General features: G+C 44.2%; 1 protein-coding gene across 3 annotated transcripts in view; it reads right to left on the bottom strand.

Moving 5' to 3' along the window:
• Nucleotides 1–256: 256 nt before the first annotated feature.
• NTF3 (neurotrophin 3) overlaps nucleotides 257–25,223 on the bottom strand; it is a 62,094-nt gene continuing 37,127 nt past the window's right edge. For 2 of the 3 annotated variants that reach the window (XM_077930740.1, XM_028728779.2), the window contains exon 2: nucleotides 257–1,431. In XM_077930740.1, coding sequence (XP_077786866.1) covers nucleotides 634–1,431 — 798 coding nt within the window. In that variant the 3' untranslated portion in view covers nucleotides 257–633. Of the gene's footprint in view, nucleotides 1,432–8,890; nucleotides 8,949–25,223 lie in introns of all 3 variants that reach the window. The other variant, XM_077930741.1, reaches the window with a different exon arrangement.

The raw sequence follows: 25,223 nt of genomic DNA, 5'->3' as shown, positions 1-25,223 counted from the left end.
AGCCTAAACTTAAATTGCAGGCTTATTAGCAGTGGGTCTGGAACAGTGACACAGGGACAGGATGGGGGGGGGGATAAACTCTAATGGTTAAGCTGGCAGAACATACAGAAAATGAATATTATTGCTAGTCAATGCTGGCTATAGCCTACATTGATTAATTTTGTTTTTGGGAGGAAGGGATACAGTTAAACACTATATATTTAATCTTATCATCAAGGAATGGAAAAGCATGTACAGAAGTCTCGGCAACTTGATCTAATTTCTTTTAACAGGTTTACTCCATGAAAGTCAGTGGATTGACAGTTCTGAGCGAAAAAATACCAATGTTACACAAAGATTTTACAGGCAACTTATGGAAGGCTGAAGAGGAACAGAAGTCACAAGCAGTCATGAAAACTGGTGTAGCCAATTGTAGATATCCATACTTTACTGTTTTTTAATTGGTGTTGTTTATGTGCATGCATATATATATATGTATATATATACATACACATATACATACACACATGGCAGTTTTCTGGAATTTAATAAATAAGGACAACTTATAATATATAAAACAATATAAACATTTATATGCTACATGCATATCATATAATTTAGACATAATAATTTATACGACGGAGAGGCACAGACCTATGTTCGTCCAATTTTTCTGGATAATGCACACACACAAGAAGTGTCTATTCTTATCCATCGCCAGGCTACAAGTTTATTGTTTTCTGAAGTCAATGCTCGTACAAATGTTTGGGATGTTTTGCACTGGGAGTTCCAGTGCTTATCATCTATACCACGGCAGCCACTTTTGGCAGGCTTGGCTTGTTTACACTTTGTTTCATAAAAATATTGCTTGACTGGGGAAGGCCCTGTTCTGATTTCTCCCAGCACAGTAACCTGGTGTCCTCTAATGTCAATAGCAGAAGATTTGTCTGTGACCCACCGGCTCTCACTGTCACACACGGAATACTCCCCACGGTGACTCTTGTTCTCAGCAAACCTCTTCTGCCGAGACGTTTGGTTTGCCGCCACAGAACTGCCAATGTAATCCTCCGTAAGGTATAATGGTGGGGGTTCCAATGGAGTATTGTCACTCAGGAGGACCCTGGGGGAGCTGTAGCGTTTCTGGTGTTTTAGTAGTTCTGAATCCATTGAGATAACCGGTTGGAAATCCAGTTTCACACTTTCATTGCCATCCATATCAGGCTCAGCAGTCTCTGTTTTCTTCATTGTGTCTTGAACACTATCCTTTATATCTGTGATTTGCTTGGAGATCTTATTTCTCAAGATGTCTGCTTGAATAAGTTTTATAATGAGAGAATTTATTGAATCTTCTGGTAAACTCCCTTGGTCCATGTTGGTAGACTGGATGCCACGGAGATAAGCAAGGAATATCACATAAAACAAGATGGACATCACCTTGTTCACGTGTAAGATCTGGGGGGAAAAAACCAAGAGTCAACTTGGAGACAAACAAATGAGCTTACATAGTCAACTGGTTGGTGGTGGTTGTTTTTCTTTCCATCATTTTCTTTTCAATATTTTGCAGGTGCAAAGTTTTACAAACTGTGTGTGCAATACCAAACGGCCAATAAATTCATGCAAGCTTTCCCCCAAATTCATATGGTCATATGAAGCTTCTTTAGACAAACCATTGGCTCTTTAAGCTCAATATTATCTACTGTGACTGGCCGTAACCCTTTCCAGCCCAGCTGTTCTGGACCCCTATAGCTGGAGGTGCCAGGAATTAACACTGGGCTTTCTGCCTGCTTTCTGATTGAGCTAGGGGGAAAAAATCTATGAATCTGCCTTATACTGTACTGAATAGGATCATATTGTCTGCTATGAATGGCAGGAGCTCTCCAGAATTTCACATGGAAATCTCTCATACCCCTACTCTCTGAGATTCATTTAACTGGAGAGGCCAGGGACTGAATTTGGAACATGCATGTAGACATGAATGGCAAGCATATCATTCCTATTTTTTAAACTCTCAGAAAAATCTGACCTGCGCCCTGATCTCAGGAGTTCTTGCTGTAAGGTTCTAATTCACACATACATTCCACTGATACCAGCTGAATTTTTACATGGCAAAACTGAATCCATGCACTGTGTATTCACAGTGTCCCTCGTGGTGGTCACAGAGAAGAGCAAAGATGTGTGTGTTTATTACTAAGTGTATGGTCGGAATCAAATATTACAGCAGACTTATGACTACCACTAAAAACAAGAATCTCACCCCATCTTCTTCCACTCTGCCTTTGTAACATCATGCAAGTTTCTCACTCCTGCAAATAGCAGCCAATGGAGTGGAGTGGGAAAATCATGTGTGATTATATAACGCATTAAGTATTTCAATATCAGGAGTGAGCAGAAGATAAAACCACTGGTGGGACACCAGTGGACCAGCAGCTAGAGACTGCTGGTTGCTGGGATCTTGCAAAGAAGTCAGAGAATAGTAGACTGACCACTTCCAACACAGCTGGAACATCTCAAGATGCCATATCCCATATTAGTTATGCCTTAATAATGCAGAGACCCTGACTATGCACTTTTGCTCTGTAAATATAAAACTCATTTTTCTTTCTAGCAAAAGAAAAAAGGGGGGGTGAAGTAGCCTGTTAGCCCACAGTTGCCCTCTTGTTTTTCGTAGCATCACTACTTTTAGTTGTAGACTCTGGTCCACAAAACTGTACAATATAGTAACAGTGCAATTTTAAGTATACTTATTCAGATGTCAGTCATACTGCGCTCCATAGAACTTATTCCCTACCAAGTGCTTTGAGAATTTCAGCCTTAATGTGTTAGCTTTTTGCAACTTGCATCTCTGGACCAGTTATATTTCTGCTTTCTGCTCTGGATGGGGGAGGGAGAAATGACTGTCAATGTGCAGGCTGCCCTTTTATGGTCAAGAAATGTGTTTTCCTCATTCCCATATTTTGTTATGAAATGAGCTCACCTAAGTCTAGACTACGTTTTCCTTAATACTTAAATGACAATTTCTTGCTGTTCTGTAAAAAGAGAAGTCTGCGGAGAAAACATTGGGGTTTCTAACAGTAGATCACTAGAACGGAAGGACCGGCACTCTTGCTGAAGCAAGCTGCTTGTGAAATGGTAACCCAGATCTCACAAAGGTGGGAGGAAAGTGTGGTTAGAGCTTCTAGCACGGCTGATACCAACTGGAGAATGAAAATTGTCCATCTGCTGTACTCCACCAAACTAAGCTTGTTCAACAGAAGGCATGGAACCATCAGATATCAACAGTTACCGTATTTTTCCCTCTATAACACGCAGATTTTTTCTCCTAAAAAGGAAGGGGAAATGTCTGTGCGTGTTATAGAGCGAATGTGTGGTCCCTGGAGCCAAAAAATCAAGCAAAAGTCAAATCGCGAGTCACGGAGAAGGGAAACCTGAAAAGAGGAAGTGGCAGCTTTCCTGCATTCTGCCTCAGGGTCTTACTGCCCACCCTCCTCTGTTTCGTTGCTGTGATTGCTGAAACGGAACAAAGAGCAGGGAAAGCCCCTCCCCTCCAGGCAAGCAGAGTGTCGTTCTTTCTAATTCCTCTCTGTGCTCCGGTGCTGCTGGGGGAGAGGGAGAGAGAGTGGGGGAGGGAGAGGGGGGGAGGGAGAGGGAGAGAGAGGGGGGAGGGAGGGAGAGAGAGAGAGAGAGAGAGAGAGAGAGAGAGAGAGAGAGAGAGATGGCTGGCTTGGGGGGGAACTTTTGCCTTTCTTTCCTCCCACCCGTTAAATCCCTCTCCAGCATTCTTAGCCAGCTGCTTCTCTGCACACCCCTCTCATGTCCCTTCTTTGTTTTTCCTTCGCTCCCCACTTAAAATGTGGTTACAAAGCATAGATCAACATGGATCCTCAGGATCTTTGCATTGGGTCACCCCAAATTCACCATCAGATCACATAGCATGTCCATGGCTACAGCCTGCACCAAAAAAATCACGCACCCACTGTTGCCTGGGGCTGCAATGGTGCAAAAACGTGGTTACAAAGCATGGATCCACAGGAATTCTCAGGATTTTTGCATTGGGTCACCCCAAATTCACCATCAGATCACATGTCTGTGGCCACAGCATGAAGCACAAAAATGATACATCCACTGTTTCATTCAGAATGTTTTTTCCCTTGTTTTCCTCCTCTAAAAACGATGTGCGTGTTATGGTCAGGTGCGTGTTATAGAGTGAAAAATATGGTATGTCAAGTGTTGTAGAAAAAGGTCAGGTGACCAGGCTTTGGTTGGAGTAAAACTGTTCCTCAACTATACAACATCAAATTTATCAGATTGCATTTTTCTTTTTACAAAGTCCTTAAAAAAAGGCATTTATGCACATGCTTTTTATGAATGCTTTCCCCCCCAAATATACGCTCTTGTGCAGCTTTTGGCTGTCACAAAATTTGGAGAAGCGCAAACTTTGAAGGGGAGCTGCATTTCAGTGTGCAGTCTGCCTCAGGAAGCGTGAATTAGGTAAAATGCAAAGTGGACCAAGTTTCTCCTTATCCCAAGCTGCAGTCTGTTGCTTTCTATGTACAGGAATTTTTCTTTTTCCCTGTGGCGAACCATTTCCCCATGCGGTCAAGTCCAGGGTCAGTTTTACTGCTTCAACCCCTGCCTGTGGCCTCTCTTCATATTTCTCAAATCTTTGCGCTCCACAGATAAGTGAATGCAAATAACTCATTAGGGATGAGCTTAATAGTCCAGTAGTAGAGGTCAGACTTTTCCACTCTTAGCTGGATTGACCACAGGCTCAAAATATTGGGAGGATACTTTCTCGTCATCGTCCCGTCCCCCCCTATTACAGAGAAAATGCTGCTATTGCTGTTTCACTACTTTTGGGGATGTGTGTGTTAGTAACCTTCTCTTTTCTACTATAAATTAAGTTATTAAAATTTTACTGCTACTTTCCAACTAGTATGGACACTTACTTCTTTGTAGAAAGAAGGAAGAAGGACATGGCAAGAGAAAGTTCCCCCTTTCCGCCTATCCCCTCCCTCCATGGAAGAACAGCCATTGCATCCCCATTCCCAACCTCTAAGGAAGCTGCCTAGTTTGAGCAGAGGCAAGTTTATGAATTGGTTGCATAGTACAAAAACTGAGTGAGGCTGCTTCTGTTGCAGCACCTCTGCTACTGATAAGAAGAGTCTGCCAGAAGCAGAAGGGCAGCTGTAGATGTAACGGTCTTCTGCCTTCCATGGAGCCAAATCCAGTAGAAGCTGTCCAGCACCAATGGTGCCCTTAGGGCCAGAAAGAAAAGGTTGTCCACTCTTCTGGACTTCTTCCACCAATCTGCTGAGCAGCATCCAGGGGGAGGGGAGCTCACTGGACGGCTGATTGTAGCATTTGCAAGATTACAAAGAAGCCGCAGAGACTGGATTAGAAGGAACAAACTTGACTTAGTGGTGTGCTGCTAGCAAACTTAGCTTTCTTTCCCTGCTGGTGACACCCAGAACTGATTCCTGCCTCCCTCCCCGCCTCAATACAACCATTTCTAAATCACTTTAGTTCCTGCTCACACTACAGCTGAAAGCTCCTCTGCAGGAGCTGCTACATTTGTGCAGCCCCAGTAAGCCCTAGTTTGGTTTATCATTAAAACAAACCAGTGTTTTCCAATCAAACGCCAATTGCAATAAGGAAAGTAAAAAGCCTGTCGGAAAAGCCACTTACTGATTGCAGTATCGCCATTTTGATTTAGCACCAGGCATTTCTTATGCTTCCTTTAGGAGCAGAACGTCCAAACTGCAAGTTGGCAGCTGATTAAGGACCATCTGCACAGGCCAGTAGGTCCGGAGTGAGACAATATTAAGAGCCTGGAAAAGGCTAAGGCCTTTGGCAGAAAATAAAGTGAGAGTCTACTAAGTGAGATTCAACGTAAACACTGAAAGCTGATGCATCTGGAGAATCATTATCCTGAGCTTGAGATATTAAAAGGAAGGGAGAATGTTAGGAAGTAGTGATATCTAACCAGACCCCTGGGGATCTAAAACCTTTGCTTACACACATTTTATTAAAGTTAAACAAACATATATTGGGTGGGAAACGGATATGAACCTGAAACAGGAAATGGTCCAAAATGCAGAAATGCACACAGAGAGATAGGAAGCGCTCTCCTCTCTCCATGAACAATTCTCAAACTGTGTGAACACAAGAAACAAATACAGTGGTACCCCACAAGACGAACGCCTCGGAAGACGAAAAACTCGCTAGACGAAGGAGTTTTTCGTTTTCTTAGCCGCTTCGCAAGACGCATTTCCCTATGGGCTTGCTTCGCAAAACGAAGCTTGCCCCGGACCTCTTTTGAAGCAAGGGGCGGCGGGGAGAAGATCGCTTCTCCCCGTTGCCAGCCCCGCAATCTCCGTGCGCGCCTTCCCCTCTGTCCCCGGACCCCTTTTGAACCAAGGGGCAGCAACGGGGAGAAGCGATCTTCTCCCCGTTGCCACCCCTTGCTTCAAAAGAGCGTGCACGCCTTCCCCTCTCTCCCCGGACCCCTTTTGAACCAAAGGGTGGCAACGGGGAGAAGCGACTCTCCCCGCTGCCCCTTCCCTTGCTTTAAAACAGGTCCGCGCGCACCTTCCCCTCTCCCCAGACCCCTTTTGAACCAAGGGGCGGCAATGGGGAGAAGCGATCTTCTCCCCGTTGCCGCCCCTTGCTTCAAAAGAGCGTGTGTGCCTTCCACTCTGTCCCCGGACCCCTTTTGAACCAAGGGGCGGCAACGGGGAGAAGCAATCTTCCCCCCGCTGCCCCTTGCTTTAAAACAGCTTCCCCTCTGTCCCCGGACAGTCTCCATAGGAACGCATTGATTGATGGGAAACCGTGCTTCGCAAGACGAAAAACTTGCAAGAAGAAAAAACTTGCGGAACGAATTAATTTCATCTTGCGAGGCACCACTGTAATTAAACACACCCAAGGTTCTTATCCATGGGGGGGGGAGGGTTCTTATCCTACCATATTTTTGCATAATTCGTTGTCTGGACTTGGCCCCTTCTAATCAACCTCTTCTGGAGAGTGATCATTCACTTGCATCAGGTGTGATTGATTGATTGATTGATTGATTGATTGATTCCCAATGCAGAGATGCAGCAGGACCCACATTAAGAGGAAGCTGCTGCTATTTTCAGGAAAGACTACAAAAGTAATGGATTTAGTAACCTCTGCTTGAATCACCTCCTTCGAATCAAGAGGAATGGTCAGATCAGTGAACTGGGTGGATACAAAGCAAGCAGACAATTCTTACTCTTTGACTGAGCAAGAACAAACTTTTTTGGGGGGTATAAGAATGATGCGTCTTCATATGTAACTGCTAAAAAGTCTGCCCCAGCTATCAAAAGGAAAACAGCACTCTGCACGCTTCCAGACACGACCAATGACTTATTTGGGTAAGGTCTTTTTTTAGAAAAACCTTCTTTCCAAATAGAAACTATCAAATCTCCCACCCAGCCATTGCATTGTACGCAAAATGTTCCTGCTCTGCTTTATTCTTTGCTTTGCATGAAATTTAGTTAACAAATGAACATTGGCCCATACTTTACAGATGCAATATTCACTGTGAGCCATGGCACACAAATACTAGTGAAATGCCATGGTTTAACTATGGCTTGAGATGATTTGTAAACTGGGCCAATGAAATTAATGGACAACAGGCTGAAGGAGGACAAAAGTGCTACAAACAACCCATTGTTATGGAATTCACTGCCGTAAGACATACTGCAGGGATCCTTAATGTAGGCGACTCTTTTTAAAAGATCAGACTCATTCATGTAGGAAAGAGAATAATTGGGAGGAAAGTCCTATTGAAGACTATTCACTATCAGCTGAATGGGACCCTCCATGTGAAGCAGTTTACCTAAATATCTGTTTCTGTTATGTACTGAAGTTCTCACCCTGGGCCAGCAGGGGGATACTGTAGATAGTTATGCAAATAAGGGATCGAAAGTGACGTTCAGTGATTGGATAGTTTTAGAAAATTGTTACAGTTACGTTGTACTGGAGCTCTATATAAGCAGGCTGACTGAACCCTTCAGTTCAGTTCTGTTCTGGCCTGTGAATAAACAAGAGCTGTTTGAAGAATCTCTGTGTCGTCTGCTATGTCTACCCACAACTTAACAGTTTCCATATCAAACAGTCGGTGCCTATCAACATTTTTGCAGCATGTTCTCCTCCGCAGAGACTTCGGAGGGGATCCCTGTCACCTTCACATGGATTAGTGCTGAACAGAGATTACTGTAGTTGCACAGTGCATTGCCCTACAACTAGCTCCAATAACGGTTCCCTTGTCATCATATTGATGCCTTTGGAAAACTAAGGGGAATCCTGTTCCCACAGCGGCCAGGCAAAAGCCCGTGGAAAGCCAGAGAAACCTGCAAACAGCAGCAATCTCCTGCTCATGCAGACATATCATGGAGTGTAAAATCAGTGAGCAATCAAGAAAATAAAACCGGGTTCTATGGTAAGCCTTCTTGGAAGGCTTTTCTCAAAGTCAGCATATAAATGTTTTAAATGAATTAAAATAACACCATAGCTGTCAACTTACAGATTTGAAAATAAGGGTCCAGCAGCCTTGAAAATAAGGGATCAGTAGCCAAAATAAGGGATCAACAATTACTTTGATAAAATACATATTTTGTTATGTGCAAATGGCTTTAGATACCTATTAGGTCCATAAATTACCATATCGCACATATTCAACACAAAAAGGCAACAATTTGTTGTTGGCAAAGGACAGCTAGAAATAGAAAGGGCCCCATCACCTTCAGTAGCTTATTTAAGGGACATCATCAATAAGGGACAGCAGCGGGACATGGCGCTGGAATAAGGGACTGTCCCGCCAAATAAGGGACGCTTGACAGCTATGAATAACACAACCTTAACATATTTAAACACCAGAATTTCTTACCCTATCTCAAGATTCAGAGGTGTTCACAATGGCAAGGCTCTTGTTAACCTGCAGCTGGCTGGAAGAAAAACTTAGCTAGTGAATAGGAATCGAGTCTCCCACTAGGAAAACGGCACAAATGGTACTGCATAGCAACAATATCAACCCTGATTTATGCGACTGCGTAGATTTCAAAATACTGTTAAGGGCTACCATGCCTGAATTCCTTCTAACACTGTATGACTTTGCAATTAAGAATGAATGCTAATTTACGGAAAATCACTGGCCATTTGAGAGATCAAATCATACCAGCAAGAGGGTGGGATGAAGTTATGAAATTTGTCTGTCTTAGTCTGAGTAGGGACCAAGATTCTTGGAATGGAGACTATGGATCTGGCCAGAAAATGATAGAATAGTTCTGGCTTTAAGGGTCTCAGCAAGCTACTGACTGCTGGTGGGGGCAGACAACCAACACAGTATGAGACATCTCTGCTAGAATATACGCACCGGCTCCCATATGCTTCTGGCTCAGATTGGTATATAAAGCCCTGAAGAACTAGGGTCCCACATATCTTAAAGACCAATTGAACGCTTACATCACAGCTCAGTCCCTGAGAGCATCCAGATGTCCCCCATATCACAGAAGCTAAACTGACTTCAAGTAGATACCAGGTATTTAATTTTGTTGCTCCCTTGCTACAGAATACTTTTCCAGCAGAAATTCGGCAGGCATTCTTGATTTTGACGCTGAGGCGTCTCTCAGTTATTTTTTTATTCCGCCTGCAACTGCTTAAAACATTCTGAATTAGCAAGTCATTTTTCCGATTATGTTGTACTATTTCAAATGCAGTTTTATGTTTTATTGTTGCACACCACACTGATGTTTTACGATCTGGTGGCATATAAATACTTTTATAAATGAAAGAAACAAAGCACTACAGAAGAAACAGTGGGCAGTATTTAATCATTCTCAGCAAATTTCAATGGGGCCGCTCCAAATATGACTTCTAGTTGTATATCACCCACTCAGTAAAGCAACATCTGCCTCCCATCCCAAATACCAACTTGGAACAAAAAGTTGCTGGAGGATAAGAAGAGAACCAGCATGGCAAGCTTCCCTAGGGAGTGCATTCTGAAGAGCGGATCCCATTGCACCTTCATGCCACTCCCATACTTATGTAGGGTTTTTACTTGGAGCAGGTATTCTTCTGAAGACCTCAGCGTATGGGTTTCATTTTATTCTTCTTCCTGTAGTCTACCCCTGCCACCAGACATCTGTTCTCAATTACCACTTCCTCACCCAGGCCTGGCAGAAAAAAGTAGAGCTGGGTGTAATCAACTTATTGGTGCCATTTTATTTATAGGCAGTTTTTTGCTACCCAAGTGGTGGTAAGATCACGCCAGATCTCCAAATACACTGCTCCTAGAAGTTTCATGTAGATATTGAAGAACGTGGTGGACATGATCAGATCTTGAGGAGCTCCACTAGACAAGTTCCACAAAGCAGTGCAAAGCATAAATGCATCAAGATTACTTTCTGGGATCTTCCTAACAAGGAGATTGCACATTGCAATGCCTCAAAAGGTCACAATGGTAGCAACAGAGATCCAAGAAAATCAGCCTGCTTGGATAGGCCCCTATATATCTCTTGACATAGATCCAGTTTTTTTTAAAAAATGTTTAGGGGAACTCTCATTTTCCTACTCATTGAAATACTGGCCCTCAATGAGGCCAAACTTAGATTCATAAAATGTTTACGGGTATGCGTACCCCTGCGTCCCCCCAGAAAAAAAGCACTGCATAGATCAGGGGTCAGCAAACTTTTTCAGCAGGGGGCCGGTCCACTGTCCCGCAGACCTTGTGGGGGGCCAGACTATATTTTGAAAGAAAAAAAAATATGAACGAATTCCTATGCCCCGCAAATAACCCAGAGATGCATTTTAAATAAAAGGACACATTCTACTCATGTAAAAACACCATCCACAGGCCGGATTGAGAAGATGATTGGGCCGGATCCGGCCCCCGGGCCTTAGTTTGCCTACCCATGGCATAGATCCACCAGTTAACCAACACAGTTGCCAACCAAAACTTAGCCTGAAGTCAGATTGATAACTATCTATATGATCATCTCCCTCCTGAATGTCCCAGAGCCAAACTGCTACCACCCCATCCTTTCAGAGGAAGGGTAAGGTAGAAATTTAACAAACAAACAAATAAACTTTGCCCATAAAACTGACCAGATTAGTTAGATTCAGGGGATCTAAGGATAACTTCTAAAGTAGAAAACACACAATTGTCTCCTTCAAGAGAGGAGGATAGGAGTCCCTCCCTAAGAGAGGAAACCATCACAGAATGGACCAAACTGAGTAGCTCAACTTGACTGGCTACAGTCAGCCAAGTGTGTGTGTGAAACTGGATAGAGACCCCCAAGAACTCTGTTAATGTCCTCTGGGAAAATCACTCAAATTCAGCCAAGCAACTGCAGCCAGTGGAGGTCAATATGGCATTCGAGTTGTAAACTCAGGTCCCAAGATGTGGGGGAAGATCCAAAAGGCAAACGGAAACACAATGAATTATATTTTTCATAAAATGTGTATACTGCTTGACTATCAAAATAAAAACAAAGTATGCTTGACAGGTGAATTGCCATTTAGGGAAAAATGAGGGCGCATACAAAAAAGGAAAAAGATAAAAACAGCAATACATAATTATCAAAATCCCAAAGGCAGCCTGCGCATTGTAACTAATGACACAACTAATGGGCCATTTCAATTGGGGTTTAGGCCCAGCTTTGGCACCAAAACTACTTTGGTTACCCTGTATGATGACCTCTGCCAGGAGAGAAAGAAATGTGTCCCTCTTAATTCTCCTTGACCTCTCAGTGGCTTTTGATACCATCAACCACGGTATCCTTCTGGAGCAGATGTCTGAGTTAGGGGTGTGTGGCACCACTTTGTGGTGGTTCTGGTTCTACTTGGGTGATCATTCCCAAGGATGATGCTTGAGGAGTACCTCTTTTATCCCCTATACTGTTCAGGATCTCCATCACGGGTCACCAAGGTTTACCGTATATACTTGAGTATAAGCTGACTTCCTCAGCATATTTTTAATGCTGAAAGCCCCCCTCAGCTTATACTCGAGTGAGGCAGGCGGTGGCGGCGGAGGGACGAGCAGCCCAAAAGGAGCCCTTTTGGGCTGCTTGTTCTTCCTCCACCGCTGCCGCCACCCCCAGGTTAATGGTTTGGTGAACCGGCTTATACTCGAGTGAATAAGTTTCCCCAGTTTTTTGTGCGAAAATTATGTGCCTCGGCTTATATTCGGGTCGGCTAATACTCGCGTATATGCGGTATCTTGCCTGGGCCAGATCGGTTCCGCAGAGATCCCTCCGTGGGCTGGATCGCGTGGCTGCCTGCGATTTTCAGCAACTGCATGTACACAGACACGATTTTTTGCGCCGTGGAAGCGAGTCCCTTCGCCACGCTGCACCGGTTTAGCGCAGCTCGTGAGCAGGCAGCTCAGTTTGGGAGCGGTTCATGGGCCGGTCAAACGACCTCCGCAAGCTGCTTCCAGCCCATGGGCCTTAGGTTGCTGACCTCTGATCTACATGAAACTGCTGAGTGGGGTTATCCATAATTCTGGAGTACATTGTCAGCAGTATGCTGAAGGCACACCACTCTACTTCTCTTTACATCTGCAGGTGAGGCAGCGGAAGTGCTGGACCAGTGTCTTGCCTCAGTAATGGGTTGGATGAGAGTCAATAAACTGAAGATCAATCCAGATTAAGACTGGGGCACTGATAGGGGGCAGTTCTCTAGACTGGATGGCTGGAAGGTTGCCTGCTCTTGATGGGGTTACACTTCCTCTGAAGGAGTGATTATGTAGCTTCAGGGTTCTTCTGGATCCATGGCTGCTCTTGAAACTTGGGTGGCCTCCATGACACTGAGTTCCTTCCATCAGTTCCAGCGGGTGGCCCAGCTGTGCCCCTATCTGGATAAAGGTAAAGGTAAAGGGACCCCTGACCATTAGGTCCAGTCGTGGCTGACTCTGGGGTTGTGGCGTTCATCTCGCTTTATTGGCTGAGGGAGCCAGCGTACAGCTTCCGGGTCTTGTGGCCAGCATGACTAAGCCGCTTCTGGCAAACCAGAGCAGTGCACGGAAACATCGTTTACCTTCCCGCCGGAGCGGTGCCTATTTATCTACTTGCACTTTGATGTGCTTTCGAACTGCTAGGTTGGCAGGGGCAGTGACTGAGCAACGGGAGCTCACCCCGTTGCAGGGATTCGAACCGCCGACCTTCTGATCAGCAAGCCCTAGGCTCTGTGGTTTAACCCCTAGCTGGATAGGGATAGCCTAATGTCTGCCGTCTATGCTCTGGTAACCACTAGGTTAGATTACTTCAAAATATTAGACGTGGGGCTGCCTCAGAAGACATTTCAGAAACTCCAGCTGCTGCAAGATTTGGAAGCCAGGTTACTCATTGGGGAAGACGGTTTGAGCATATACAGTGGTGCCTCGGGTTAAGTACTTAATGCATTCCGGAGGTCCGTTCTTAACCTGAAACTGTTCTTAACCTGAAGCACCACTTTAGCTAATGGGGCCTCCTGCTGCTGCCGTGCCGCTGGAGCACGATTTCTGTTCTCATCCTGAAGCAAAGTTCTTAACCCGAGATACTATTTCTGGGTTAGCGGAGTCTGTAACCTGAAGCGTATGTAACCTGAGGTACCACTGTAACACCAATCCTCGCCCAACTACACTTACTGCCAATCAGTTTCTGTTCCGAATTCAAAGTGCTGGTCTTGACCATATAAGGAGAGCCGATTTAGATTTAGCAAGTTTATTTCTATTATATATGGTAAACCATTTAAGTCAGTGATGGCCAAACCTGGCCCTCCAGCTGTTTTGGGACTACAATTCCCATCATCCCTGACCACTGGTCCTGTTAGCTAGGGGTGATGGGAGTCCCCAAAACAGCTGGAGGGCCGAGTTTGGCCATCACTGATTTAAGTTGTTTTACCTGTTTTAATAAACGAAATTTGTCTTACTTTTATGTGGAGTTTAGAAATATTTTCTATATTGCTGTAAACAAAAATGAAAACGTTTGCCATATTAATTTTACATGCCATCCGAATGTCTCAACGGTCTAATCCAGTGGTTCCCAAACTTTTTCAGCCCCTACCCCACCCTGGCTTGGTTACATAAACTCTCCCCCCACGCCACCCTAAAAAAACCCATTGTTTTGAACAGTAGTTTGCCTGACCCACTAAGGAAGATTATAACACAATAAACTTCAGAACAGTAACAATTAATTGCACATTTGTTCAAAACCAAAATAAAAGTATGTTGTTTAATTAATTAAACATCGGTGAACAAGACAGTGCCCCAGTGTGTCAGAACATTTGTGGTAATTTTATTGAGTATCCAAAACATTAGATCAACGGAGGATGAATAATAAAAAAAGCCTTGAAGGGAAGGCAGAAATTGCATAAACACAAATTAAAGAACAAATAGCAGCAACAGAGGTTGCAGCCAGTGTTGGAAACTCAGATATACAAGCTAGGTGCAACACCTCTATCTATCCGGTTGGAGGATGGATGGCGGCTAACAGATTGAGGTTGAATCCTGACAAGACAGAAGTACTGTTTTTGGGGGACAGGAGGCGGGCAGGTGTGGAGGATTCCCTGGTCCTGAATGGGGTAACTGTGCCCCTGAAGGACCAGGTGCGTAGCCTGGGAGTCATTTTGGACTCACAGCTGTCCATGGAGGCACAGGTCAAATCTGTGTCCAGGGCAGCTGTTTACCAGCTCCATCTGGTACGTAGGCTGAGACCCTATCTGCCTGCGGACTGTCTCGCCAGAGTGGTGCATGCTCTGGTTATCTTCCGCTTGGACTACTGCAATGCACTCTACGTGGGGCTACCTTTGAAGGTGACTCGGAAACTACAACTAATGGTTGTGACTGGGGGCGGCCGCCGAGACCATATAACACCAGTCTTGAAAGACCTACATTGGCTCCCAGTACGTTTCCGAGCACAATTCAAAGTGTTGGTGCTGACCTTTAAAGCCCTAAATGGCCTCGGTCCAGTATACCTGAAGGAGCGTCTCCACCCCCATCATTCTGCCCGGACACTGAGGTCCAGCGCCGAGGGCCTTCTGGCGGTTCCCTCATTGCGAGAAGCAAAGCTACAGGGAACCAGGCAGAGGGCCTTCTCGGTAGTGGCGCCCGCCCTGTGGAACGCCCTTCCAGCAGATGTCAAAGCGATAAACAACTACCTGACATTCAGAAGACATCTGAAGGCAGCCCTGTTCAGGGAAGTTTTTAACGTGTGATATTTTACTGTATTTTTGGTTTTTATGGAAGCCGCCCAGAGTGGCTGGGGAGGCCCAGGCAGATGGGCAGGGTATAAATAATAAATTATTATTATTATTATTATTATTATTATTATTATTATTATTATCCTTAGCAACAGCACTTGGTGTCTTCTCTTTAGCTATTAAAGTCACAAAAACTCCCCCCCCCCCTGGATCCTACATAGCTTGCCACATCCCATTCACAGCCTTCCCATTAACTTCACTTTTAATGAAAAAGTATTTTAAAAACATCGACAGCACATCTGGCTTTAGGATAGGCTTTGGATTGCTGTTTACCGTATTCTTCTGTGTTTAACACACCCCCGTGTATAAAACAACCCCTATTTTTGGGGACACCAAATTAGGGAAATGGGGGGGGGATTGCCCAGAGTTGTTGAACTTTTGGGGGGGTGCCAACAATCGCTCAGTGCTGCCAATCGCATGCCTCGCCGAAGCTACCAATCACCCGCCCGCTCACCGCCAACTGCCCGCCCAATTGCCGCCGCCGCAGCCAATCGTCAGCAGGCCTTGCTGCAGTCACCAATCACCCACTCAATCGGCACTGACAATCTCCCGCTCATGGCTGCCACCAATCGCCCGTTCCCCCATGCACTATCTGTGTATAAGACGACTCCCAATTTTTTACATTTCCTCACAATAAAAAAATCGCCTTATACACGGGAAAAAACAGAACTCTGCAACAATCCAAACTCTGCTTAGCTGAGAGCAAGTGTCACTGAATTCAATAGTTCTGCTAGGCTTCTAATGTCAATTCTGGGACACGATATATCACCCCACCAATCCTAGCATGAAACAGCAGTGGGTGAAATAATTTTGTGCAAGAACCTTTGCCCACCACTGAAGAGTGGACTGAGCCCCAGAAAGCACCATACCTTTTAGAAAGTGGTAGGAGGTATTCGAAAGCTTGGGAGAAATCCCAGATGACAGGAACCCTGGAGAAGGCAGAACATCAACTGCCTCAAGGGATCACAAAGGCGCCACCCATCTTATATATGTTTGCTCACAGAAGTAAGTTTTGCTGTGTTTTTTGGTGCTTGCACCCAAAAACAGGATCCAAGAATGGGAGTTGTTTTTGTGTGCCCTTGGGGCACACAATTCGCGTTTGCAGGGAGATCTTTTTGGCTGGAATTGTAAAAATCAACACCAGAATTGAGTTCACTGTTGACATTCCAGGCTGAGGAATGAGACCATACTGGTGCGACAAGCTTAGCGTCATCGTGGACTGAGCAACTGTGACACAAACTTGGAACACAAACCCAGTTAAGAAAAGTCTTGAGTCCCATCCCTATTCATCCCCAAGGGGAAATAAGCCCCAAACTTACACACACACACACACACACACACACACACACACCACCCTGTGATCCTTGGATGAAAGGCAGTCGATTGTATTGTATTGTATATTATTATATTATATTATATTATATTATATTATATTATATTATATTATATTATATTATATTATATTATATTATATTATATTATTATATTATATTATTATATTATATTATATTATATTATTAATAATAGTTGTTGTTGTTAACACCTATTGGTTAGTGCCTAGTGTATCACTAGGGCTAAGGAGTACCCTTCACCCCACTGCAACTATTTTTAAAGGGGGGTGAATAATATTTGTTTGGTGAAATGCTATATAATTAATAACAAGAGCAGACAATACAAATGAGGCTCTTTAAAAAGGTGGAAACTATGCCAGTTCATTGATTTTGCAACACAGCAACGTGCCACCATTTTGAGATTAATTTTCTTAAACATCACGTTCTTCATTAAGCAGAATATATCTGTCCCCTTCTAGATCTAACATTGCCCGAGTTGATAAAACTTTCGAAAATGGTGACAGATTTGACTTGCCTACAAGCAGGGAAAGCCTCCCTTCACCTGAAACATCTTCATTATGTTTGTACGATTATCAGACTATGGAGATCCTGGGCTGCATCAATAGGAGTATAGCATCTAGATCAAGGGAAGTAATAGTGCCACTGTATTCTGCTCTGGTCAGACCTCACCTGGAGTACTGTGTCCAGTTCTGGGCACCACAGTTCAAGAAGGACACTGACAAACTCGAACGTGTCCAGAGGAGGGCAACCAAAATGGTCAAAGGCCTGGAAACGATGCCTTATGAGGAACGGCTAAGGGAGCCGGGCATGTTTAGCCTGGAGAAGAGGAGGTTAAGGGGTGATATGATAGCCATGTTCAAATATATCAAAGGATGTCATATAGAGGAGGGAGAAAGGTTGTTTTCTGCTGCTCCAGAGAAGCGGACACGGAGCAATGGATCCAAACTACAAGAAAGAAGATTCCACCTAAACATTAGGAAGAACTTCCTGACAGTAAGAGCTGTTTGACAGTGGAATTTGCTGCCAAGGAGTGTGGTGGAGTCTCCTTCTTTGGAGGTCTTTAAGCAGAGGCTTGACAACCATATGTCAGGATTGCTCTGATGGTGTTTCCTGCTTGGCAGGGGGTTGGACTCGATGGCCCTTGTGGTCTATTCCAACTCTATGATTCTATGAGTCATTTGCATCAGCCATGGGGACTCGCTCTGAAAACCCTACATCTCACATCTTTTCTGCAGCTATTACAATGAACTGTTACGAATTTTAATAGCCAAAAAGTGGAAAACACAAGAACTACCAACTGTGGAAGAATTGCAGATGAAGATGATGGACTTTATGGAGCCGGCTGACCTCACTGGAAGAATCCGCGATCAGAAAGAAGAGGAATATCAAGAAGATTGGAAGAAATTTAAAGACTATTTGTAATATCAAACATTAGAAGTTACCTGAAAGTACTAAATAGGCCTAGGAATAAATTAGGGTTTAATTAAATAAATGAGATATAGAATGTTAAGAAAAGTTAAGAGATTTGATTATAATTGGAATATTGTTTTTTGAATAATGATATTGGAAAACTGCTACATTTAGTTACAAGGAAATTCAGATGGAAAGGGACTAGAGGAAGTCAAGCAATATGTTTATGAGGTTGGAAGTTTAATTAACTAATTAATTTTTATTGTTTATATGTCTGTGGTTATATCTTTTGTTATTATTCGTTTTATTTGTTTTATTTCTGTAATGGTTCAAGGGGTTGCTCGTGCGTAAGCCGGTGCCCACACCTGGCTGGGTTGCCTAAGTGAACCTTTTCTGTCCGGACAGCCACTCACCCGTGACTGTCTCAATCGCTGGCAGAATCCGTCAGTGGGTGTTTCTTAAACTTCTTCCAGCAAAGGAGTTCTTTCACGCCCAGTCTCCTCCTACTCTCCCTGCGCGGAAGCCTTCTGCGCAAGGAGGGCGTAGGCAGCGGAGGACCCTTCCTCTCCCCGCTGGTCCCCGGCAAGGAGTCATGTGACTCCCTCTCAGATTCCCCCATCTGGCCCCCTTCTCCACTGGAGCTAAGCTGATTCCCTTCCCCAGAAGATGGGCTGCCTCTCCCACTCCCGGGACGCTCTCTGGGATCCCTCCGGCACTGATGGCAGTTCCCTGACAATTTCTCTTTTTAATTTTTGTTTCATTGGTTTTGCAGTATGTGTTGTATTTGTATGAAACTCAATAAATATTATTGGGGGGGAAATATATATAATGAATTGTTACTTTGGATGGGAAAAACAAAAGGCCAAATTTCTGTGCACTTTGAGAGCAGAATATGAAGTTCCTTCTACGGGCCTCTACCATAACATAGACCACAGTGCCACCCGTGTTCCTTCTAACCGTTATGCCACGCTGGCTCTCCAGTGATCGAGCGGGAAAATCCGACAGGAGCTGAGAAGGGTCAGAACAAATCTTCCCCTGGGGGTGAAGGTGATAAAACTGATGTACACTTAATTACAGGAGGCACAGAACTAGGCATTGCAAGTAAAAGGTCGCAGGAGAGCAACTGAGAGACAACTGCAGGCAAAAACCTAAGTGCTGCATGCAAGTGCTTATAAAAAGGTAAAGGTAAAGGGACCCCCCCCCCCAGGGACGCGGGTGGCGCTGTGGGTAAAAGCCTCAGTGCCTAGGGCTTGCCGATCGAAAGGTCGGCGGTTCGAATCCCCGTGGCGGAGTGCGCTCCTGTTGCTCGGTCCCAGCGCCTGCCAACCTAGCAGTTCGAAAGCATCCCCGGGTGCAAGTAGATAAATAGGAACCGCTTACTGGCGGGAAGGTAAACGGTGTTTCCGTGTGCGGCTCTGGCTCGCCAGATGCAGCTTTGTCACGCTGGCCACGTGACCCGGAAGTGTCTCCGGACAGCGCTGGCCCCCGGCCTCTTGAGTGAGATGGGCGCACAACCCCAGAGTCTGGCAAGACTGGCCTGTATGGGCAGGGGTACCTTTACCTTTACCTTAAAGGGACCCCTGACCATTAGGTCCAGTTGTGGCCAACTCTGGGGTTGCGGTGCTCATCTCGCTTTATTGGCCGAGGGAGCCGGCGTACAGCTTCTGGCAAACTAAGCCGCTTCTGGCAAACCAGAGCAGCACACGGAAACACCGTTTACCTTCCCGCCAGAGCGGTACCTATTTATCTACTTGCACTTTGATGTGCTTTCGAACTGCTAGGTTGGCAGGAGCAGGGACCGAACAATGGGAGCTCACCCTGTCACGGGGATTCGAACCGCCGACCTTCTGATCAGCAAGTCCTAGGCTCTGTGGTTTAACCCACAGCGCCACCCGCGTCCCTCGCAAGTGCTTATACGCTAATGCTAAAAGCCTCTGAACCATGATAGGTGAACTAGAGTGCTTGGTCTTACAGGATGGCATCTAATGGGAACAATGGGAATGTGGTGGAACGCAGAAAACCAGTGAGACACAGTTGTGTCTATGGACACAAAATCTACTGGAAGGGCCTATTGGAGGTGATGTCACTATTTACATCAAAGAGAGCAGTGAAGCTGGAAACCTCCAAAGGAGCGGACGACTCCACATAAACATTGTGGGCACTGGTGCCAGGACCCATGAGTAATTTAGCACTGGAAACATGATCTCATCCCCCTGATCAAAATGCTTAGGAAGATCTTATACATGGGTAGGCAAACCAAGGCCCAGGGGCCGGATCTGGTGCAATCGCCTTCTAAATCTGGCCCGCGTGTTTTAGAATGCGGCAGCTAGACTGGTGACTGGGAGCGGCCGCCGAGACCATATAACACCGGTCTTGAAAGACCTACATTGGCTCCCAGTACGTTTCCGAGCACAATTCAAAGTGTTGGTGCTGACCTTTAAAGCCCTAAACGGCCTCGGCCCAGTATATCTGAAGGAGCGTCTCCTCCCCCATCGTTCTGCCCGGACACTGAGGTCCAGTTCCGAGGGCCTTCTGGTGGTTCCCTCACTGCGAGAGGCCAAGTTACAGGGAACCAGGCAGAGGGCCTTCTCGGTAGTGGCGCCCACCCTGTGGAACGCCCTCCCATCAGATGTCAAGGCGATAAACAACTACCTGACATTCAGAAGACAGCTGAAGGCAGCCCTGTTCAGGGAAGTTTTTAATATGTGACATTTTAGTGTATTTTTCATCTTTGTTGGAAGCCGCCCAGAGTGGCTGGGGAAACCCAGCCAGATGGGCGGGGTACAAATAAATTATTATTATTATTATTATTATTATTATTATTATTATTATTACATGAGTAGAATGTGTCCTTTTATTTAAAATGCCTCTCTGGGTTATTTGTGGGGCATAGGAATTTGTTCGTTTTTTTCTTCAAAATATAGTCCGGTCCCCAACAAGGTCTGAGGGACAGTGGACCGGCCCCCTGCTGAAAAAGTTTGCTGACCCCTGATCTTATAGAAGGCACCCTGAGAGTCATGTAGTCCACTTTCTGTAATGCAAGAATCGCAGCTAAAATATCCCTGACAGATGGCCGTGTTGGATCACAGGCTTCAGGAAGCAGCGGCAAACACATGTGGCAGCAGCTTCAGAGGGAGGGAAGGTATAACTTGAGATTTCTTGGAAACACTCCAATTCTGCACTCTGTGTGTGCAAGGTGCATACAACCTCATTTGGCAGCACAGCTGAAACACCTATTTCAACACCCTATTACAAGAACAATGCTTCCAGCTGCAACCATACTCCAACTAGGGATGGGCATTATCTGCCAAATCTGCTTTCTTATTTATGTGCATTTTATTCTTTTAAAAAAGATCTCTACCCCTTTAATTAAAAATAAACAGCTATTTATTTATTTTTTAAGAAAGGGTTTCTCATTTTCTAGTCTTTCCATAGTTCTCTTCTCCACATTAAAAAATCATCATCATCACAAACTGGTATCAAAAACTTCTCACGAAAATTCAGCAAGATTTTAGTGCAACTTTTAAATATACACAATTTTGCATGCAGTTTTTCAAATTCGGTGTATTTTTGTTTTCTTACTTCCACTAATATACATATTTATATGCACTCTTCCCCCTGCTACATGCATATTTGTACACATTACTAGGCTGGAAAACTGCACTGAAAAATTAGGAAACGTGTGGATTTTGACGGCTGGCTGTGTTACGGTTTGCAGATCGTTTCTGAAAGTGTGAGTTGGGTATGTTTGCCTTTAAACGCAAACTGAATCAAATTTATCCCCCATTCCTAGCTGCAGCCTCCACAGAGAAACAGCAACTGGAATTTAGAGACACCCCCCCCCCGACTTGTTTGCTTGTCAGGGGCCTATAAATCTTCTACACGCTTCCAAAGCACTGTGGCTTTCCTTCAAGTTTTTATTCTGCCTTTGAAAAGTGATTGAAATTTTGCCAGATTATTTTATACGTTTGTGCATTCAAAACATTCCCACCATGTTGAGTCGAAAGCTCTCGAGAGGAACAGCTGCTCCTGTGAGAGTTCAGTAACTGGATAATTCACCCTTTCCACATTTGGCTCCTAGCCAGGCTTCAAGACTGCGCATTTTTCATTTGGTTCTGGGGGATTCAGATTTTGAACCTGCAACCATATTACTGAAACCTGAAGAGGTCTGAGCTCAGACTGCGCTTTAAGATCCAATCTGCTTAGGTAAGCGGAAATACACAGACCGGCTGGACAGACACCTTGTCACAGGGCAGAGAAGACTTCTCAACGCTGCAAGCCCCTTCAAATTTCCTTGGGACTTTCCATTCACCCGCTGCTAAGTAAGCCCTTCTTCCTCTCTCTCTGTGGCCGGCCACCTAGTTCAGCCTATTTTATTGCTCTTCATACACAGCTTCAAGAGCTCTGGCTAATGATAGCACAAAGTCTCATTCAGAATTAAGATCCAATCCATGCCATGCACGGCACTGTTGTCCATCAATCATGGATGTCAGTGCACATTACGTTTCAGGCAGAAAATGTTGGATTTGAAACACAATGCCAAATTCAGGAATGTGTCTTGTTCCCTACTAGGAAACACAGCTCCAGGCTTTTCAATTTGGGACGGAGGAAAGGAGACTATGGTGTCTTCTTCGGTGGAAAAAGGATATGCTTATAAAATTATTAATGTCGCAAGGAGAGTGTATAAAAATAAATTTACTACCTCTCCTGAAATCACTTGAACTCAGGGTCACCAAATTAAACACAATGGCAATGGGTTCAGGACAGACAAAATAAAGTATTTCCTCATGCAATACATAGCTAAGTTTTGTAATTCAGTGTTACGACAAGTGGTGATGGCCACTGGTTTAAATTACTAGAAGAAGCACAGACAAATTACTTATAAGAATAAATGCTGGTCATTGACCATAGAAGGAAAAAAAAAATGATTTTGACTTGTAATATTTTTTATATCAACTGCCAACTCATTAAAAAAAACATTGAGGCAGTGTACAATAAAATCATTAAACCATACAATGATAAAATACAGAATAAATGACCAATCAGATTGCTTCTTGCAATGCAGTTTTTAGGATTTTAAGTGCTTGTTTGATTTCCAGTGTTCCAAATTCCTGGGGCCATAACACTAAAAGCCTTGGTTCGTGGAGAAACGAAACCAATTTGAGGCATCTGTGAGACGCCCCTTCTGCATTATACATTTTTAAAAGTATCACATGCCACAGTCATGGCTTCCCCAAGGAATCTTGGGAACTGTAGTCTCTTAAGGGTGCTGAGAGGTCTTCAATTCTTAGAGTTGCCTGGGAAGAGGGAAGATTGCTAACCCACTGAGAATTGCAGCTCTGTGAAGGTAATGCACACCAGGTTGGCCCCCTCATCCATCGAGGCCTTATTGTGGACCAAGCTGCATTCAATAACAATACCACAAAATTTAGGGGGCACAGTGGAATAGCAACCAGAGGCCTGTGGATGAGGGAAGCATGGCGTGCAAGCAGCCATACCCTCATCAACCACAATTATCCTTCCTTCCCTCGCGTTGGCTGGCTCAATGAACAAGTAATAGCTATGATAGCTACACAGAACCTATTTGGAAGCAACCAACAGAACATTTTATCACATGTGGTGGGAATGTAAAAAAGTGAAAAGCTTCTGGGAAATGATATATAACAACAACAATCTTTATTACGGTCCAGAGACCAACAAAACATTACAAATCAATACAGAGTTCATACAGCCTACCTCCAGGTTAATCAAGCACTTTGTTTGGAATATAGGGCTCATTTGTTCTTGCAACCACCAATAAAAACATTGCCACTGCCAACGTTCTAGCTTTTGTCCGGTCTTCCAGTAGGAACCTGACATAGTGAGCCTCTGACTTTCCTGGGAAAGGCACCAGCAAGGGTAGTATCAGTTCAGCCCTGGCCTGCTCATACTTCGCACAATGTAACAAAATATGATTTATGGAATCGATGTCTTGAGCACACGAGCAAAGTCTGTCCTGGTAGGGAACTCCTCTCAACCTGCCATCCAACACTGCAGAAGGAAAGACGTTTAGTCTGGCTTTGGTGAAAAGCCTTCAATAGTTTGGTACTGTCAGGTTTTTGATGTAAGATGTTAACTCAAAGACATACCCATATTGAACTCCTGCTGCCAGGAGATGAAAAAAATGTTGAAATATACATTTATAAAGAAACCAGAAGCATTTTTACTGGGCATTGTAGGAAGTGATATAAATAGAAAAGAATATAAGCTGTTTTTATATGCAACGACGGCAGCAAGAATATTATTGGCACAAAAATGGAAGCAAGAAGAATTACCGACGAAAGAAGAATAGAGGATGAAATTAATGGACTATGCAGAACTAGACAAACTAACAGGAAGGATTCTTCTCAAAGAAGAGTTCTATATTGGAATCCTTCTGTTGATAGAAGATGGAAAAACTAAAGTCAGCAAATGAAATGAAGCCTTCAGCTTTTAGTCTCAGAAACTTGAATAAAGTGAAATTGCTGAAGATAATGAATAAAGCAATGCAGGCCGACAGGGACATTCTACAACATAAAGGTTTACAAGGCCGGTAGAGAAGCAAACATTTGAGGATTTTGCCAACATGCAGGATCAGTGCTCAAGCGAGCTGATATTGTATTTGACAGAAACCAAGAAAAACAGAAACACGTGCAGATTCACATCAATGCAACGAGTGACGGGACAGCAACCGTAGAGACGTCTTGGCAATGCCTGAGAAAGATCTTGCTTGCTCCCTTTTTATCACCAGATCTCACATTCATACCAGAACCTTGAAGTTGTTGTTGTTTAAACAATTTATCCATGGCTTAAGTACTATAATCTCTAAGCGGTGTATAAGAAATAAGATGCAGGAAAGGTAAAAACTGGTTAAAACCACAAAACTCCAAGCTGCATTTAAAAGGTTTGGAGGATAAAAACATCTTCCGTGAGCACTGGGAATTCCACAAGGAATTTCTGTCTGACCTCAGCTGGTCCCGTTGTTGTTCAACGTCTTTATAAACGACTTGGACAAAGGGTGTTCATCAAATATATCATCACTGTCTTGATACCATAAGATTGAATATCACCCCTTACATTAGGGCTGTAAGAAAGCGTGCAGTGTGGAAAACCAAGCAGGAACAGGCAGAGCGCCACACCTAATTTTATACTATATTGCCTTCAGACCAAACTTCTCCTTAACCATTATGCCTTCCTGCTGAG

Source organism: Podarcis muralis, chromosome 6 (genome assembly GCF_964188315.1).
Source record: "Podarcis muralis chromosome 6, rPodMur119.hap1.1, whole genome shotgun sequence".
In the NCBI taxonomy this organism is placed as follows: domain Eukaryota; kingdom Metazoa; phylum Chordata; class Lepidosauria; order Squamata; family Lacertidae; genus Podarcis; species Podarcis muralis.
This window is presented reverse-complemented; position numbering and strand designations above follow the sequence as displayed.